At 39.1% G+C, this 16,007-nt stretch overlaps 1 protein-coding gene across 1 annotated transcript in view; it reads right to left on the bottom strand.

Annotated features, from left to right (window-relative positions):
• Positions 1-16,007, bottom strand: part of RYR2 (ryanodine receptor 2) — a 772,975-nt gene that overhangs the window by 274,268 nt on the left and 482,700 nt on the right. Inside the window, exons 26-27 of the mRNA XM_059899659.1 lie at positions 11,198-11,357; positions 7,462-7,609 (exon numbers count right to left, since the gene is read on the bottom strand). Coding sequence (XP_059755642.1) covers positions 7,462-7,609; positions 11,198-11,357 — 308 coding nt within the window. The remainder of the gene's footprint in view (positions 1-7,461; positions 7,610-11,197; positions 11,358-16,007) is intronic.

The raw sequence follows: 16,007 nt of genomic DNA, 5'->3' as shown, positions 1-16,007 counted from the left end.
AGGGTCATTTGTTGAAAATCAGAGGCCATTTTTTAACACTGCAGCTGCTTGAGGTGGCGATAACAGCTGAGGCAAACAACAAGCTGTCCAAAATATTTGAAAAGAAAAGCTGGGGAATGAGATATCCACAATAGGGTGTGAAAAGTTTCAACATAATCCTGGTGATCTAGTAAGCCATGCTCACGCCCAGGGTTCTGGGTTCAGGAAAAGACCTGAGAAGGCCCTAAGTTCTCACGTCTGGAAGACCCTGAGGTTCTGCAAAAGCCGTAAGTGAAGGCTGAGGTGGAGACTGGCTGGCTGTGTGTCCAAGGCATCTCCCAACATGCACACAGAGTTCCTCCCTTGACAAAAGTTGGGAGATTTATAAGTCCCATTTATGGAAGTCTCTGTCTAATCACAAGTTGACCACTAAGCTGATGAAATAAGAGATTTCAGCAGCCACACATGACAAACAAAACATCCTCTACCGAACTAGTTAAGAAAATTCATTAAACAAATAAGTAACGACAATTACAACAAGCACAATAACAAACCCTGAAGGGAGAATCCAGAGTTGCCATATTATACTATTTAAAATGTCCAGTTTTCAACAAAAATAGTGAGACATGCAAAGAGTCAAGAAAGTACATCTTATATACGGGGGGAAAAAAGTCAGTAGAAATTGTCACTGAGGAAGCCCAGATATTGGACTTATTAGACAAAAATGTTAGGTCTCCCTTTTATACAAGGCCAAACCCTTTACCCATGTTGTGAATTTCATTCCCCCACCCCCAACCATCCTCAGATCATACTTCATCAAGTTCCTCTCCTTTCCTTTCAACTCTCCTTTCCTCTGATTCTTTTCCTTAGCATTTAAAAATGTCCAAATTTCTCCTATTTAAAAAAATGAAAATTTTAACCCTCTTTTTCTCTCTAGCAATAGTCTCAGCTTCATATATGTGTGTGTGTGTGTGTGTGTGTATACATATATACATATGTATTGAGCCTTGGTTGCTCTGTCTAGTTGTCTCACATGCATCTCAAACTCAACATATTTAAAATCAAACTCAGAACCTCCGCAATTTCCCATCTCTATCTGCTCCAATTCCTGTGCTCCCAGTGAATGTGAAGGTACTCACCAGCTACTAACCCAGAAGCCATCCCAGACACATCCCAGACACTCCTTCGTCCTTCCACTGATTCTATTTCTAAATGCCAAACAATTCTGTCCTGTGAATTCTGTGAATTCTCTCTATTCACAGTATTGGCTAAGATCAGGCCTTCAACACTCCTCATCTATACTTCTTTTATAGCCACCAAACTGCTGTCCTCACCTCTAATTTTGTTCACTTTCAGCCCATTCTCCAAAGAGCAACTGGAGTAATTCTTTTAAACAGAAAACCCTCGTTTCAGTCTCTGTCTTCTCTCCTTCATCTCCTCCTGCTTCTCAAACTTCACTCTATATTCGGCCATGTAAAGCTATCTGATTCCCACGTGCAAACCTCCCTTGTCACTCCAAGCCTTTACACAAACCATCCTCTCTGTCTGGAACACATGAACCTCACTGATTCCTACTCATTCCTCTAAATTTCACCCTAGCTTTGATGGTTTTAAAACATGTCTCCAAATATTTTGTCACACTTCCCTTCAAAAAGTGTGGGCTTAAGAGTGCAATGCATTTAGTGACTCACTTCCAACAAACAGAATATGGCAGAAGCAATTGTAACAGGCATTGAGGCTTCCTCCTCGCACTATCTCTTAGATTACTAACTCTGGGGGAAGCCAGCTGCCATGTGAAGGCACTGAAGCATCTCTCTGAGGAGGTCTACATGACAAGGAACTTAGGTCTCTTGCCAATATCCAGAGACAAACTGAGTCCTTTAACCAACAACTATGCAAGTGAACTGTCTTAGAAGCAAATCCTCCAGCCCCACTGAAGTCTTCAGATGACTGCAGCCCTGGCTGACTTGATAGCAACCTCAAGAGAGGCCATGATTCAGAACGACCAGACTAATCCACTCAAATCCCTAACCACAGAAACTTTCAGATAACAAACATTTGTTGGTTTAAGCCATTAAATTTTAGGGAGGGGGGTATTTGTTACACAGCAGTAGATAACTAATACACCTCCTTTATGAAGATTTCTCTGACACCACCAAGCTCAGTTAAATCCTCTCTGCTGTGACACTTGGGCATTAATGTTTACACTGTATAAAAGCATTGACAATTTAGTCTACCTTCCCTGCCTATCCTGAAAGCAACCTGTGGGCAAAACTGTCTTATTCATTGTTGAATCCCCAGAACTAAGCACGGGAGATGTTCAATAACTATGTATTAAAATCAAATGAAAATGAGGATGATTTGAAATACGGAAGCAACATGAAACCCAAAGATGGATTTAGTAAATATAAGTTCCTTTTCTTCCTTCTTGAAATTCATATAAGTCACAAGAAAGCAGGTAACCATAAGGTAGTAATACATTGCCTCACAGAGGTGTTAAGAAGATGAAATTTTATTATGGTTGTAAATAATATAAAACACTGTATGTCATCAGAATAACATCTTATCCAGTATCCTCCTGAATGCAGTTCTCACTAAAAGTGAATATATCAGATCTGACACAGTTTATGCCCATAGTTGATAATGTTTTTAAATATAATCATCATTATTTTTCCCTGGCATACACTGCTTATTTCTTTGTACAGGGCTAAATGTATTCTCCTCCTTGAATATTGACCACAATTAACTATTTCCTTAAAGATTTAAGGTTATTGTTAGAGCCATGATTAATCATTTCTCTGAGCTATACAGTTGGGCTTCTTTCTTTCCTGTTTTCTCCTTAATTCACTGGCTGTCATCTATAACTTTAGAACTGAGTCAGCCTGACTTGGGCAGCACTTTTTCTATGTAATTTTCAGCAAGTATAAGAAAAGCAATGGTGGAGGAAAGACCTATAAATGTAAGTAAGACTCTAGACACCCAAAATATAAATATTCATGTGGGAAGGAATGAAAATAAAATTGGGGGATATCAAATGGTTGATATGTCAGACTCTAAAACCATGGTTGATTTTTCCCCAAACCTTTATTATTATCATTATAACATCTTCCAACAGAAAAGATATAGACTGTCACCTCTCTTGTCTAATACTCTCTAGGGAGACACAAAGTTAGAAATAAGCTCAAAAACTTCTATGACTACTGTACCCTTGTTAGGTATTTATTGTACTTATATTAGGTATATACCTAATAGAGTAGTTGAATCAAATATTTTAAAAGTATGCAGGGCTTCCCTGGTGGCGCAGTGCTTAAGAATCTGCCTGCCAATGCAGGGGACACTGGTTCAATCTCTGGCCAGGGAAGATCCCACATGCTGCAAAGCCACTAAGCCAGTGCGCCACAACTACTGAGGCTGCACTCTAGAGCCCGTGAGCCACAACTACTGAGCCCACGTGCCACAACTACTGAAGCCCGCACACCTAGAGCCTGTGCTCCGCAACGAGAGAAACCACGACAATGAGAAGCCCGCGCACCACAACTAAGAGTAGCCCCCACTCGCTGTAACCAGAGAAAGCCCTCATGCAGCAATGAAGACCCAACACAGCCAAAAATAAAAACAAATAAATAAATTAATAAAAAATAAAAAAAAATAAAAGTATGCAAAAACACTGGAAAATGCTATACTACCCTAAGGTATTATTAATAAACATTTGTATGCCTGATATATCCAATTGTTCATTAAAGAGTACATTTAATAGGTAATTACAAAAAGAGATTGTGGCTTTGTGAAACTAGGAGTCACTATGACTAATGATTGAAGTTCTCCATAGAATGCCACAATCACTAAGGAGATATTAGACACAGCCACTCATAATTATGATAGTTTACTAATAATAATCCACAATTGATGATGCGGGAAGATAAACAAATGTCTGAAAGTTTAACTAAAAAAAAATAAGATCAATCAACTCTTTAAAAGATTTACAAGTCTTCAAAATTAACAACGTCTGCTCCATGGAAGATCTCATTTAAATAATGAAAAAGCAATCCACAAACTGGGAGGAAATATTTCCAATATCTGACATAGTTCTTATACCCAGAAAAACATACATATATGTTTATATATATAAATACATACATTTTCACAGTTTAATAAAAAGAAGACAAAACAACCCAGGTTTTTTAATGGATAAAAGATGTGAACAAACACTTCATAAAAAAAGATATACCGATGGCTAACGAGTATAAGAAAAGATGCCAACATTATTATTCTCAAGGAAAATGCAAATTAAAACTACAATAAGATACCATTTCACACCTACTGTAAGGGCTAAAATCGGAAAGATTCACTACCAACTCTTGGCCAGGATGTGGGAGCAACTATACCCTCACATATTGGTCATGGGAGCATATCTGCAGAACTGTTTGGAAGTTTCTTGTAAAGTGAAATGTACGTTTGTCCTATGACCCAGCAATTTCACTTCTATTTACCCTAAAAGAAATGAAAGTATGAATCTGCACAAAGACTTGTCTACAAATGTTCATAGCAGTCTTATTCATAACAGTCAAAAACTGGAAACAACCCAAATCTATATCAACAGGAGAATGGATTAAAAAAATTGTGGTTTGTTAGTCAAATGGAATGCTACTCGGCAATTAATTTTGTGATACTTGTAAAAACATGGGTGATCACAAAAACAGTATATTGAGGGACTTCCCTGGTGGTCCAGTCATAAAGAATCCACCTTCCAATGCAGGGGACGCAGGTTTGATCCCTGGTTGGGGAACTAAGATCCCACATGCCTCGGGGCAACTAAGCCCATGCGCCACAACTACTGAGCCCACGCGCCTCAACTTGAGAGCCTGCGTGCTGCAAACTACAGAGCCCATGTGCTCTGGAGCCCACCCACCACAACTAGAGAGAGAAAAACCCACACGCCACAACTAGAGAGATGCCTGCACACCGCAACCAGGGAGAAGCCTGCGCGCCGCAATGAAGAGCTCACACTGCAATGAAAGATCGCACGTGCTGCAACTAAGACCCGATACAGCCAAAATAAATAAATAAATACATAAAATAAAATAACAAACAAAAACAGTATGTTGAGCAAAAGAAGTTACATAAAAAATATAGTGATTACTATTTGATGGGAATGTAAACTGATAGAGCCACTATGGAGAACAGTATGGAGGTTCCTTAAAAAACTAACAATAGAACTACCATATGACCCAGCAATCCCACTACTGGGCATATAGCCTGAGAAAACCATAATTCAAAAAGATACATGTACCCCAATGTTCATTGCAGCACTATTTACAACAGCCAGGACACAGAAGCAACCTAAATGTCCATCGACAGATGAATGGCTAAAGAAGATGTGGTACATATATATACAATGGAATATTACTCAGCCATAAAAAGGAATGAAATTGAGTCACTGGTAGTGATGTGGGTGAACCTAGAGTCTGTCATACAGAGTGAAGTCGGTCAGAAAGAGAAAAACAAATACCGTATATTAATGCATATATACGGAATCTAGAAAAATGGTACTGATGAACCAAGTGGCAGGGCAGGAATAAAGACTCAGACGTAGAGAACAGACTTGTGGACACGGTGGGTGGGGAGGGGAAGGGGAAGCTGAGACGAAGTGAGAGAGTAGCACTGACATATATACACTACCAAATGTAAAATAGATAGCTAGTGGGAAGCAGCCACATAGCACAGGGAGAGCAGCTCGGTGCTTTGTGACCACCTAGAGGGGTGGGATGGGGAGGGTGGGAGGGAGGCTCTAGAAGGAGTGGATATGTGTATACATATAGCTGATTCACTTTGTTGTACAGGAGAAACTAACACAACATTCTAAAGCAATTATACTCCAATAAAGATTTTTGAAAAATATATAGTGATTACATTTATGCAGAGTATAAGAAAAGGCAAAATTAATCTGTGATGATAGAATTTAGAAAGTGGTTACTTTTCGGGGGCAGAGGGAACTTTCTGTGACGAAGAAAATGGTCCCCATGTTCGTTTGGGTGGTGGTTTCTCTCGTGTATACAACTGTCAAAATTTACCAAATTGAACACTGAAGATCTGTGCATTCTATTATATAAAAATTATACCTCTTTTTAAAAATATTTTAAAAAGAACAGTTAGCATTGAGGGCTTATTCTGTACCAGACAGCTGTAGAACTCTTCCCAATTGTTGTGTCTTGACTTGGCAGGGTTTTACTGTTTATCCATCCCAGGGGCCGTGTGGACTGCACACCCTTTAAGACAGGGATATTTTCTGTATCTTGCATATCTAGTAGTATCTGCTTCATAATAAGATCTACCAAGTGTTTGTTGCTATAAAGCTGACTTCAAGATACATTACATTGTAAGAAGTTACATTATGATTATGAACATTATTGTTATTAAACAGGTATCTAATTTTATTTGTAGCAAATATAAGGATTCAGTAACTACAATGAACTGTCCAGATGTTAACTACATACTGACTCAACTCAAAGGACTGAAATCTGGGGTTGGGATCCTGTCTCTACCATTTAGTAAATGGGAAGACACAGAAGTATCTGAATCTGTTTCCTCATCTGTAAAATGAGCATAGTACACAGACCATCCTCACAGAGTTACTGTGAGGATTAAACAATAATTGTAGAAGTCTTCTGAACACTTGTTACACATGATAAGCACTATATAAATATTACCTATCATTACTATTTAAGACTGAATTCCTATACACAGATACTACACTGAAAATATTAGTCATTAGAGAATATCTGACACAGATTTTAAAAACTTTCTATCAAAAAATACAGGCACTACAATGAAACACGCAGAGCTCATGTCATTTTTGGCAACCTTAAAATATGGATATTAACACCAACTCAAACTATAGGAGCAAAGGATTAAGGCGTCAACCGTCTTAAATCATATTCTTAAAAGGTATTATTCAAAGGAAATATGTTCTTCATAGACCCTTTAAGAATCCATTTATTCAACACATATTTATTGAGTGCCTATTCTAGAGTGTTTTCCTTAAAGCAAAATATTGCACTAATTAACTACTATGGCCTATATGTAAGAGTCTAAACAATGAAGGTTTAGAAAACACTGGCTCCCCCTATAGGTTTACTCCCATAAACTACTAAAACTAGCTCTTCTGAAGCAGAGCTGCTGGGGTAGGTGGGAGTGAGGGGCAAAAACAGAATCACGGAGTTAACTGCTCCCTCAGACTCTTCGGGAAGGTAAACCCATTTCTCCCCCTTGTGGAATCACTGTGGTCCTGAGCCACTCTGCTGAAAGATGGGCTAATCCTCCAAGTGTCCTTCAGGACAAAAAATGCTCTAAACTCCTGGCCTAAATTACATACTTCGACTGAAGGAGTCTATCTTGCACTCCCCCTTTTATTCACGCATTTGGCTTTAAAGAACTTACTATGTGATTGTGCAACAAGAGGAGAAGAAAGTGAAATGAAAATACCATGATCTTGATCGGGCGCCTCCAGGTTGTAGCCGTACCCCAGCAGCGTGCGCACGGCCTCACGGAGGCTGTCCTTGTTGGATTTCTTAGTTCGGTCATCTAGAAGGGCATAGGGAACCAGGCGAGGGTTTCTTCTGTTCTTTACATCCTACAGGAAGGCAAAAAAGGCACATGATCATCAAAGAGTGACCAACAGCATTTGGAAATGAGACAGCCACCAAATACATCCAAATATAAAGCATATGAAGGTAGATACTGTGCCTTCTACCTTCCCTTTGTCTTCCCAGGCTGCAGGAGTTACTGAAATACTATCAGTCTGAAAGATTTAGTCAAGTGAGTAACTGCAACAATTTAAATCAGGCCCTCTCCATGAGAAGAAAACGTAAAAATAACAGCGGTAACAAAAGCCGACTTTAAGGATCTCAGTAATCATCTTCCATCTGCCCTGGTCACAAGGCAATGGGCTAACTTAAGAGAACCTACCATTTCCTTGCCAAGTTGACTGACAGGTCTTTGTTACAAGAAGAGCCTAATTATTACCCGACATCTGATTTTTGAGTCAAAGGACGACACCAGGCTGCTGTCCCTTCTTCAGAGAAAACTCAAGTGCGTGGGCGGCCATCCCATGACCTCAAATAGCTTGGAAAATATGCATTAAGTTGATTCCATCAACTGGTGAAACTAGGTAATACCAGGAATACTGAAATAGCTACAAACCTCACAATTCGTCTTTTACAAAAGAGGCCCCAAGTTTAAAACGTGATTAAAATGGTGTTGACCAAGCAAGAAGACAGGCTATCTTACGACCTTGGAAAAGGATACCTAATTTATGCGTAAGTACAAAACTTAATCTCATGGGAGGTGGAGATGCCCCAGGGCTGCGAGTCTTTAGGGCTCTAACCTTTAAGAAATTACTTCTTTCCACTCACTCACTGCTGCCGGTTTTGTCAAACTTTCCATATTTCAGGAGGCATACTCGATTCTCAATTTACCTTAGCATGAAGAAGAACTAAGAGGCTGTGGATATTCCCAAACCTTCTCCAAAAAAAAAAAAAAAAAAAATGGTATGTGGTGGGCAGGGTTTGTTCTGGCTGGGGAAGAGCAAAGAAAACGGTTTCCTAATTTCTTCTTCCCCCTCCCTAGCAAATCTGTAGTAAATACCTCATCCGGACTACGTGACCATCTACTGACACCTGGAGTCCAAATCATTTGGGTTGCCTGATGGGGAACCCCACTCCGAAGCCACCCCCAAATACACAAGCAGCGTAAACAGAGTGTCTGCACTGCCAGTGCAACTTCAAGACACATTACCCAGCACCCCTTCCTTTCAACACTCGTTGTTGCCCCCCAACTTTTCGTGTAGAGAAATTAAGAGGCCTCCGATGAATCACACTCTCTGGAAATGGTGTCCTGGAAATCTGATTGTGAAAAGGAGCTGCCCCAGGGTTTCCACGTATACAAGTGCTTGAAATCAAGTGTGCTAGAGAGGCAGAGAAGAGGGACCGCAAGCAAATGCCTGCTCTCAAGGAGTTTACGACCTAGTTGTGAACCAGATTATTTATGTTAAGGAGAGGGCGATGAAAAATTAAAGACAACGCTCATTCAGATAACCCAGCAAACATGTGCTCTGTCAGTGGGGAATGGGGTGGAGGGATGGAGTGGGAGCTGGGAGAGGGGATGGAGAAACGGTTCCAAGGAGAGCTCTGGCCAGCTCAGACAGAGCCCTGTGTTTTTATGAGGAGGACCCCCATGCACAAGGAAGAGGCGGCCACCAGGGGGGTTCTGGTTTGTCCCCCAGAGTCATGCGGTCTGCAAGGCAAGTGAGCGTTCCTTTGGCAGAGAGCAAATGTGACCCCTTATCCCCCTGTGGTATATGGTTCAGGTTCACACACACACACACACACACACATACACACACACACATGCACACACACACAAACACACTCACACACACATACACACTCACATACACACTCACTCACACATACACACACACACACACTCAGCTCAAGTGGATTGAGTACCGACAATCTCATCAGTTACAACCAGTTTAATTCAATATAAAAATAGCTTATTTTAGGAAGTAAATCAAGGCTCTCTGAGTTTTCTTTAGCCTTGCAAATGACAAGAGTCACTGGTTAAGAACAATTTTGGAAACATATTTTTCAAACCAACATGTAGCCTTTATCCTGAACCATGGCCTAAGCCTCTAAGTAATAATCCAGTTTATTCCTAAAAATCTTTAAATAAAGGCACTGCCCACCATGAGCTGTCAAGAATCACTGTGATAAGGAAGAGAAGAATTTGGGCTCTGGAGTCAAAAGGCTTGATTCCAACCTGGTTCTGCCACCTGGGTAGCGCTGGACAAACTGTTCTCAAGCTCCCTGTACATCATATGTGAATTGGCAATAAAAATTGTTCATCCTTCTTGGAACTGTTGCAAGAGTTAAAGAAGAAAATAGATGTAAAACTCTATGCATAGTGACTGGCATCTTATAATAGTAGCAAACTATTCTATATTATTTGTTAGGTGAAATGCACTGCTGTAGCCTTTCTTATACATAAGTAATATAATGAAGTTTACTAATTCAGTGAGGAGGAAAACAGTGGCACAGAGAAAATTAATTTAAGTAGCTTTCCCAAGGTCACACAGTCACTAAGAGGCAAGGCTAAATTTGCTCTGCTTTGCTATCTCAATACAGACCCAATGGCTGTTAGTTATTCCTGTGACTGCAACCATTAATAGAAATCCATGATTCTGAAATCCAGAAAACTCAGAAAAGTCGGTTTTTTTTACTAAGTTTAACAAAAACTCAGTTGGTGGCGAAAGTGATCTGAATTGATGCAAGGCTGTGGATAATCTTTACTTATCCCTCTTGGTATCATCAGCCTACAATGCTGAACAAAGAATAATTTATATATAGTCTGCTGCCCTGCTGAGGGCACTAGGTAACATGATCAATGTATCACCATTCTGAAAACCAAGAAATATCTGGATCCTGAAATTCATCTGGTCCCAGGGGTGTTAAATAAGGAATTGTGGGACTTCCCCGGTGGCGCAGTGGTTAAGAATCCGCCTGCCAATGCAGGGGACACGGGTTCGAGCCCTGGTCCGGGAAGATCTCACATGCTGCGGAGCAACTAAGCCCATACACCACAACTACTGAGCCTGCGCTCTAGAGCTTGCGAGACACAACTACTGAGCCCGCGTGCCACAACTACTGAAGCCCGCGTGCCTAGAGCCCGTGCTCGCCCGTGCTCCACAACAAGAGAAGCCACTGCAATGAGAAGCCCGCGCACCACAACTAAGAGTAGCCCCCGCTCGCCGCAACTAGAGAAAGCCCACATGCAGCAATGAAGACCCAATGCAGCCAAAAATAAATAAATAAATAAATAAATAAATAAGGAATTGTGGACCTCTTCTATTATTAGTTTATCTCGAACTTCTCGTATTTCAAAAGCTTCTCCTAAAATACAGTCTCAGAGAGAGAAATGCCACAAAACCACGTTATAAATCACTGGTCTAGTAATATTCACTGCGCCCCTCACGATAACAACCAGACTTGAGGTGGTCTGACTTCTTGAATCAGGCGTTTCTGTGCATATGTACATTAAAGATATCTATATGATGTGAGTTTTATGATGGTCATTACTTAATCTCTCCTGTTACAAATTATACTAATTCCTACTTAAGTCAATCTCAGAGTACGTGCTGTAGAGCTAAATCCCCACGTACCTGTTGGATGCCATAGGTCCAGCCCTGCCGGATTCGATCCCGGGCCCACACGTTATGAGCATTTTCCGCCAACTTGTCCACCATCGCCTCCTGAGACGGGGTGAGCTTGATAAAGCTCAGGTCCATCGGGGCAGGCTTGTATCCACTTGTCAGCTGGTAACTACAAAGCAAAGCCAAAGAAATATATAATGGGCCTGTCCAAAAAAAGTCAAGGTTGAAAAATCCCTACAACAGTCTGTTAATTCCAATTGTTCCTCATTCTTATTGTTCCATAAACCACAGTGGTGACCAGTGGTAATGTGTCCAGCAAGCCTGAGCCCCTTTCACTTAAGCTAAAAACTCATCAGGTGCAAAGGCCACACAATCTTTATATTTTCATTTTCACACCAATAAAACAGAAATGAGGCAACACCTGTCTCTCAAAGTTGAGAAGGATTTATCTTTGTTTGTGTTCCAAACAGTTGATGCTTTTTTACAGGATAAATCAAAGTATCGGTAATTAAGACATCTGATACATTTCTCTTCCTGTTAAGTCCTCATTTTTCTTCAACATTTACATGTTATATTAAAGTAATATTTATTTCATAAATCTGTGTATGCTTTCAGATACTAGCTATTCATTATTCTACAGGGGAGTTTTAATGCACTTATACATTATTTCCCTACTGCTATTCCTAGTTACATAATTTAGGAAGCCTCAAGATAAGATAAGACACTAGGAAATACCAGGCATATAATCATCTAAAATATGATTAAGGTCTGGATTTTAGGGAACTCATACCAGAGACTATTTCCACACTCTGAGCCGGAGAGGAAAAGTATTAAAACAAGTATAAGTTTTAACCTTTTGGGAGAAATATAAAATTGAAAATAAAATGTTTTCAACAGACATATATTAGGGCAATAGGAATGCTCTGCTACAAACACACACACACACACACACACACACACACACACACAGAGCTGTCTCATCTATTTAACGAGAGAGATTGGCACAAAGTCTATTGTACAGTTGCTTCTCTTTCGTTCTCTGTCATTGTCGTGTCGCCTACAATCAACCATGCTTTGAGGTCAGGATCTGCTCCTGATCCATTTTTCTTTTTTTTTTCTTAAATTTTTATTTATTTATTTATTATTTTTGGCTGTGTTGGGTCTTCGTTTCTGTGCGAGGGCTTTCTCTAGTTGCGGCGAGCGGGGGCCACTCTTCATCGCGGTGCGCGGGCCTCTCACTGTCGCGGCCTCTCTTGTTGCGGAGCACAGGCTCCAGACGCGCAGGCTCAGTAGTTGTGGCTCACGGGCCTAGTTGCTCCGCGGCATGTGGGATCCTCCCAGACCAGGGCTCGAACCCGTGTCCCCTGCATTGGCAGGCAGATTCTCAACCACTGCGCCACCAGGGAAGCCCCCTGATCCATTTTTCTAATTGTCATTATACTTAAAAGAGTGCCCGGCAGAGAGCAGCCTTTCAGTCTATAGTTTTTCAAAGAATTAACTTTATTTACAGAATGAATATAAAGAGATATCTATCTTCATCTCAAAGATTCTCCTTTGGTGCAAACAAAGTAAAGAAAATTCACCAGATAATTAAGCTAAGTTTAAGAAATTATCAGAGCATGAGAAAATGGTCTTTAAGGTAAAACTATACATAATCTTTCTTCTTCTAATTATTCTGGGCTACGGCTAGCCTGATTACAAGGTAAGCTCCTTAACAGCAGGGAGTTGAGAACTGCTTTGCTCATAGCTATCCCCAGGAACTAGAATAGTGCCTGATACGTGGTAGATATTCAATAAAAATTTGTTAAATGAATCCATGTATGACAGCAATAAATAATGTAAGGTTGAATAAAGTTGACTTTACCTTAAATACTCCTACTTCATTATAAGGCATCTTCTATTTTATAAATGATTTGTCTATAGGCGAAAGTTTTAGAGAATATTTTGTTCGGTTTAAAGAGATCAGATTGGCCTGGCAACTGCAAAAATTATGGCTAACTACCACCTTATGTCACTTCATTTACATCCACGAGCTAAATTTATTGACATGAAGTTTTGTTCTGTTTTAAATCAGAACTCTGTATGTTTGGGTAATTAGCAATATTTTTTCTTTGTTTTTCTATAAAGAAGCCACATGGGATTTTTTTAATCACTCACACAAATCACTGTATTTTATAGAATTTTGATGTTTAACTGGACAAATCTGTCGACTGCAAGCACAGCCTATATATAAGTTCTCACTCGGAAAATAATTTCTTCAAGAAAGAGCTCTCAATGCATTTCAAGTGCAGCAAGAGGTGATCAAGCCAGCATCATCTAATTTCTAAGTTTAACATTATTTGCTGGAAGCAGGGTTGGGGGTAATGATAAAGAATTTGGTCTTTTGCATACAGCTGGCCAGTAAGCAAATGAAAAGATGCTCAACATCACTAAGTATTAGAGAAATGCAAATCAAAACTACAATGAGGTGCCACCTCATACCGGTCAGAATGGCCATCATTTAAAAGTCTACAAATAACAAATGTTGGAGAGAATGTGGAGAAAAGGGAGCCCTCCTATATACTGTTGGTGGGAATATAAATTGGTACACTCACTATGGAAAACAGTATGGGGGTTCCTCAGAAAACTAAAAATAGAATTACCATATGATCCAGCAATCCCACTCCGGGCATGTACCTGGACAAAACTGTAATTAAAAAGATACATGCACCCCTATGTTCATAGCAGCACTGTTCACAATAACCAAAACATGGAGACAACCTAAATGTCCCTCAACAGATGAATGGATAAAAAAGATGTGGTACATATATACAATGGAATACTACTCAGCCATAAAAAAGAAATGAAATAATGCCACTAGCAGCAACATGGATGGAACTAGAGATTATCATACTAAGTGCAGTAAGTCAGAAAGAGAAAGACAAATACCATATGATATCACTTATATGTGGAATCTAAAATATGGCACAAATGAACCTATCTATGAAAACAGAAACAGAATCGTGGACACAGAGAACAGACTGTGGTTGCCAAGGGGGAGGGGGGTAGGGAGAGGGATGGGTTGGGAGTTTGTGGTTAATAGATGTAAATGATTATATACAGAATAGATAAACAAGGTCCTACTGTACAGCACAGAGAACTATACTCAATATCCTATGATAAACCATAATGGAAAAAAATACAAAAAAAGAATGTATATATCTGTATAACTGAGTCACTTTGCTGTACAGCAGAGATTGGCAGGACATTGTAAATCAACTATACTTCAATTGGAAAAAAAAAAAAAAAGACTTGGTCTTTTGTACTCTCCCATCTTCCCACCTCTATTTCTCACCCTCCTCTTGACTTTCCCCACAATCACCCAGCACATGGTAGCATAACAGTACACAATTCTCTTTTTTCTCTCATTTTCCAGTGGTCCTGACCCCTCCTACCTGTCACAGAGGATACACATATGGTCAAGTTTTGAAGCTAATCTATGAATAGTTGACTAGAGCCTATGCTACCTCAGTGAGGGATATATGCCCTCTAAAAGAGGAAAGATCCTTCCCCTGCAACCAATTCTAATGGTAGACTTGCCAGCCATGTCTTACATGGCATGGGGAGGAATTTTTGAGGGGTATTTTCTATAAAAAATTATAGATAAGTTTTACTAATCTATAGTAGAACTACACATTCTACTATATGTCTATAGTATATATATATAGTATATGTATATATAATATTGGCATAAGCATTTCTCTTTATTTTCTAAAGTTTCCTCTTCCTATATAGAATATCTACTAATGTTGCTTTAATTTGTGATCACAAGGAAAACCTACGGAGATGCATTTGCATCTGTTGATTTGAAATAACACAATGATTAGTTCACACTCATTTTCAGATGTAGACTACGATTCATTTTACTTGCTTTTCTTCATAGCCCTGTGCAAGAAAGAATTTAAAGTGGTTCTTTTAAATGGCCAATAGTCCCATCCAAATTAAAGTTACTAATTCCCTTTTCACCTGAACCTTATTTCCACAGTTTTACTTCATTTTCTACAGTAAAAATACAAATATCTTTGAAATTAATAGACTTCAACCTCAGTAGGTTGATAAAAATGATGACATCATGAATACTTTAACCAGTGGCATCAACGAGGATTTACAAGACCATTTTTCTTTATGTAAGACATGACGAAGTAAGAATCAAATCATTATACCAAAATGAGATTTTTAAAAAGTGCATAAATGTACTTCAGCAAATAATGTCCATTTCATCTTATTAATACAAGTTAATTAGGTACATAAAGATCAACTAACTACTAATATAAACTATTTTCTTTTTGCGATTGAAAACGAACAAAGAACAAAGCTTTTGAATAAAATGTGACTGATGTGAATCTTCGAAGCTAAATGGTTCCAAGTAAAGCTTCAGATTGATTTCCAGAGATTTAAAAGAAATAAAGGAAAGACTGCTACAACAATTCTTGGGAAGTAGAATTTCGTAAGCCAAATCATAGGGAAAAGGCATGTCATTAGTAATTATATTAATACAAAATAAATATAGCTCATATTAAAGACATCTATGTATTACAGTCTACTTTCTCAAGCTTTCTGGGAAAATTCTGCCAGAATCAGTTAATAGATCTCTTTCTTCTGCCATCTATTTGTCTAGTAGGTGTTAACTTCCTTTACTTTAATATGCAAAGTTGCAGTGCTAACAATCATTTTGTAAATTTAGGTTATGAGGAATATATATGGTATTAAACAAATACATTCAATATGTTCATTTCCAAAGCATCAAAGTTCTTTTGTAGTTATTAGCTTAGTTTTATTT

The sequence above is a fragment of the Balaenoptera ricei genome, chromosome 16 (genome assembly GCF_028023285.1).
Source record: "Balaenoptera ricei isolate mBalRic1 chromosome 16, mBalRic1.hap2, whole genome shotgun sequence".
Taxonomy (NCBI): Eukaryota; Metazoa; Chordata; class Mammalia; order Artiodactyla; family Balaenopteridae; genus Balaenoptera; species Balaenoptera ricei.
Note: the sequence above shows the minus strand (reverse complement) of the source record. Positions and strands in the feature narration are given on the sequence as shown.